This window comes from Penaeus monodon, chromosome 34, assembly GCF_015228065.2.
Source record: "Penaeus monodon isolate SGIC_2016 chromosome 34, NSTDA_Pmon_1, whole genome shotgun sequence".
Classification (NCBI taxonomy): Eukaryota; Metazoa; Arthropoda; class Malacostraca; order Decapoda; family Penaeidae; genus Penaeus; species Penaeus monodon.
In genome coordinates this window covers 30673635-30675230 of record NC_051419.1, presented here as the reverse complement: position 1 = coordinate 30675230, position 1596 = coordinate 30673635, and the positions used below count along the sequence as shown (strand labels likewise).

Here is a 1596-nt window from a genome sequence, read left to right as displayed (position 1 = left end):
ATGTGATTATGGATGAATATATGCTCCATAATTATTTTGCAATCCGCTTCAGATTCAATCCCATTGCAAGTAGTTTGCTGGTGAAAGCCTTGAGTCGAATTGCAAGTATGGAGAGTGTCTGCTCCGGACAGCCCGTCCCCCCTAAAGAAGCCCTTCAGACTTTGGCCGATGCGTCCGGAGGAGATGTGAGAAGTGCAGTGAATGCCCTCCAGTTTGCTGCGAAGAAAGGTACTGTGTGTATTGGTGTTCCTGGTGGTGTGCGGTTAGTAACTCAGAAAATAGTCACGGGTCTTATGAAGCTTTGATTATTGTGTTGATTGTGTGCAGTTAGTCACTCAGAAATTAGTCACAGATCTAATGAAGCTTTGATTATTGTGTTGATTGTGTGCAGTTAGTTACTCAGAAAAAAATCCTATGTCTTGTGAAGTTCCAGATTATCATGTGTTAGGTTCTTTCCTATATTGAATAGTAACTCACTATGTCACTGCCATTTAAAACAATAAATAAGCCCACAGGTCTGTACATTTATTGGTTGTCAGAATATTTAATGACTAGAATTTTAGAATAAGAGTGACAAAAACATGTAATGGTATCTGATTAATAGAGAAGTCTCATGTCATGACCCATAGATTTAGAAATGCAGGTCTAACACATGGTATGGTTTCAGATGTTTACCAAATTCAAGACTTGTTTGCTGGAGGGTCTGACAGGGGAAAATCAAAAGCTTCTGTTAAGACACAAAGAAAGGCAAAGGGGAGCAAAACCTCATCATCAAAAGCAAGCGTTACCGACTCTGAAAATCTCATAGCCGTAGGGGGAAAAGATGCTTCACTTTTTCTCTTCAGAGCCTTAGGAAAAGTTCTGTATTGTAAACGTAAGTAAATGTGTACTGTAAGTACAGTATTCCTTGTTATTTTGATAGGTCTTAGTTTCTTTACTTTCTGTTTTCAATCCTTACATTATATGCCTGGAAATTAGCCAGAACTAAAGAGGTTAAGAACTGTACTGTTATCATATACTCACATACAAAAACATTTCTCATCAAAGTTTCCAAATATCTTTGTAGGTAACCAAGAGGGTGCAATAGACCCTCTACCTAAGCACCTGAAGTCAGAGGAAAGGTTGCCATTGCAAGAAAACCCAGAGAGTATTTACGACAAAACTTCAATGGGAGCAACGAGTTTTAGTCTCTTCCTGCACCAGAATTGTTTGGCCTTCTATTCCAGCATAGATAACTTAGGGAAAGCACTGCAACATCTAACAGATTCAGATATTCTGTCTGCAGAGTGGACAGTGAGTAATTCTGTGCTATGTGGTCTTAGCAGAAAGTAAAAGTAAAAATTAGGGGATGTGTCATATGCTTATGATACATATCTGACCCTGTTTTGTATTTATTTCTTATTTGTTTCTGTATCATATGTGTAATTTAATATTTCCTTATTGTAGATATTGGATCTACTATGTAGTTCATTATGTTTCCATTACATTTCACTGTTATTTGTAACAGAAGTATCTCCTTTATGTGGTTAAGTAAATTTGGGAATCCTCTGCTAATGTCTCCAGTACAATCAATCTTTATTAATCTGTCCTGTACAG

At 37.4% G+C, this 1596-nt stretch overlaps 1 protein-coding gene across 1 annotated transcript in view; it reads left to right on the top strand.

Moving 5' to 3' along the window:
- LOC119594710 (cell cycle checkpoint protein RAD17-like) overlaps nt 1-1596 on the top strand; it is a 7535-nt gene that overhangs the window by 4896 nt on the left and 1043 nt on the right. The window contains exons 8-10 of the mRNA XM_037943768.1: nt 53-228; nt 668-874; nt 1067-1293. Coding sequence (XP_037799696.1) covers nt 53-228; nt 668-874; nt 1067-1293 — 610 coding nt within the window. The remainder of the gene's footprint in view (nt 1-52; nt 229-667; nt 875-1066; nt 1294-1596) is intronic.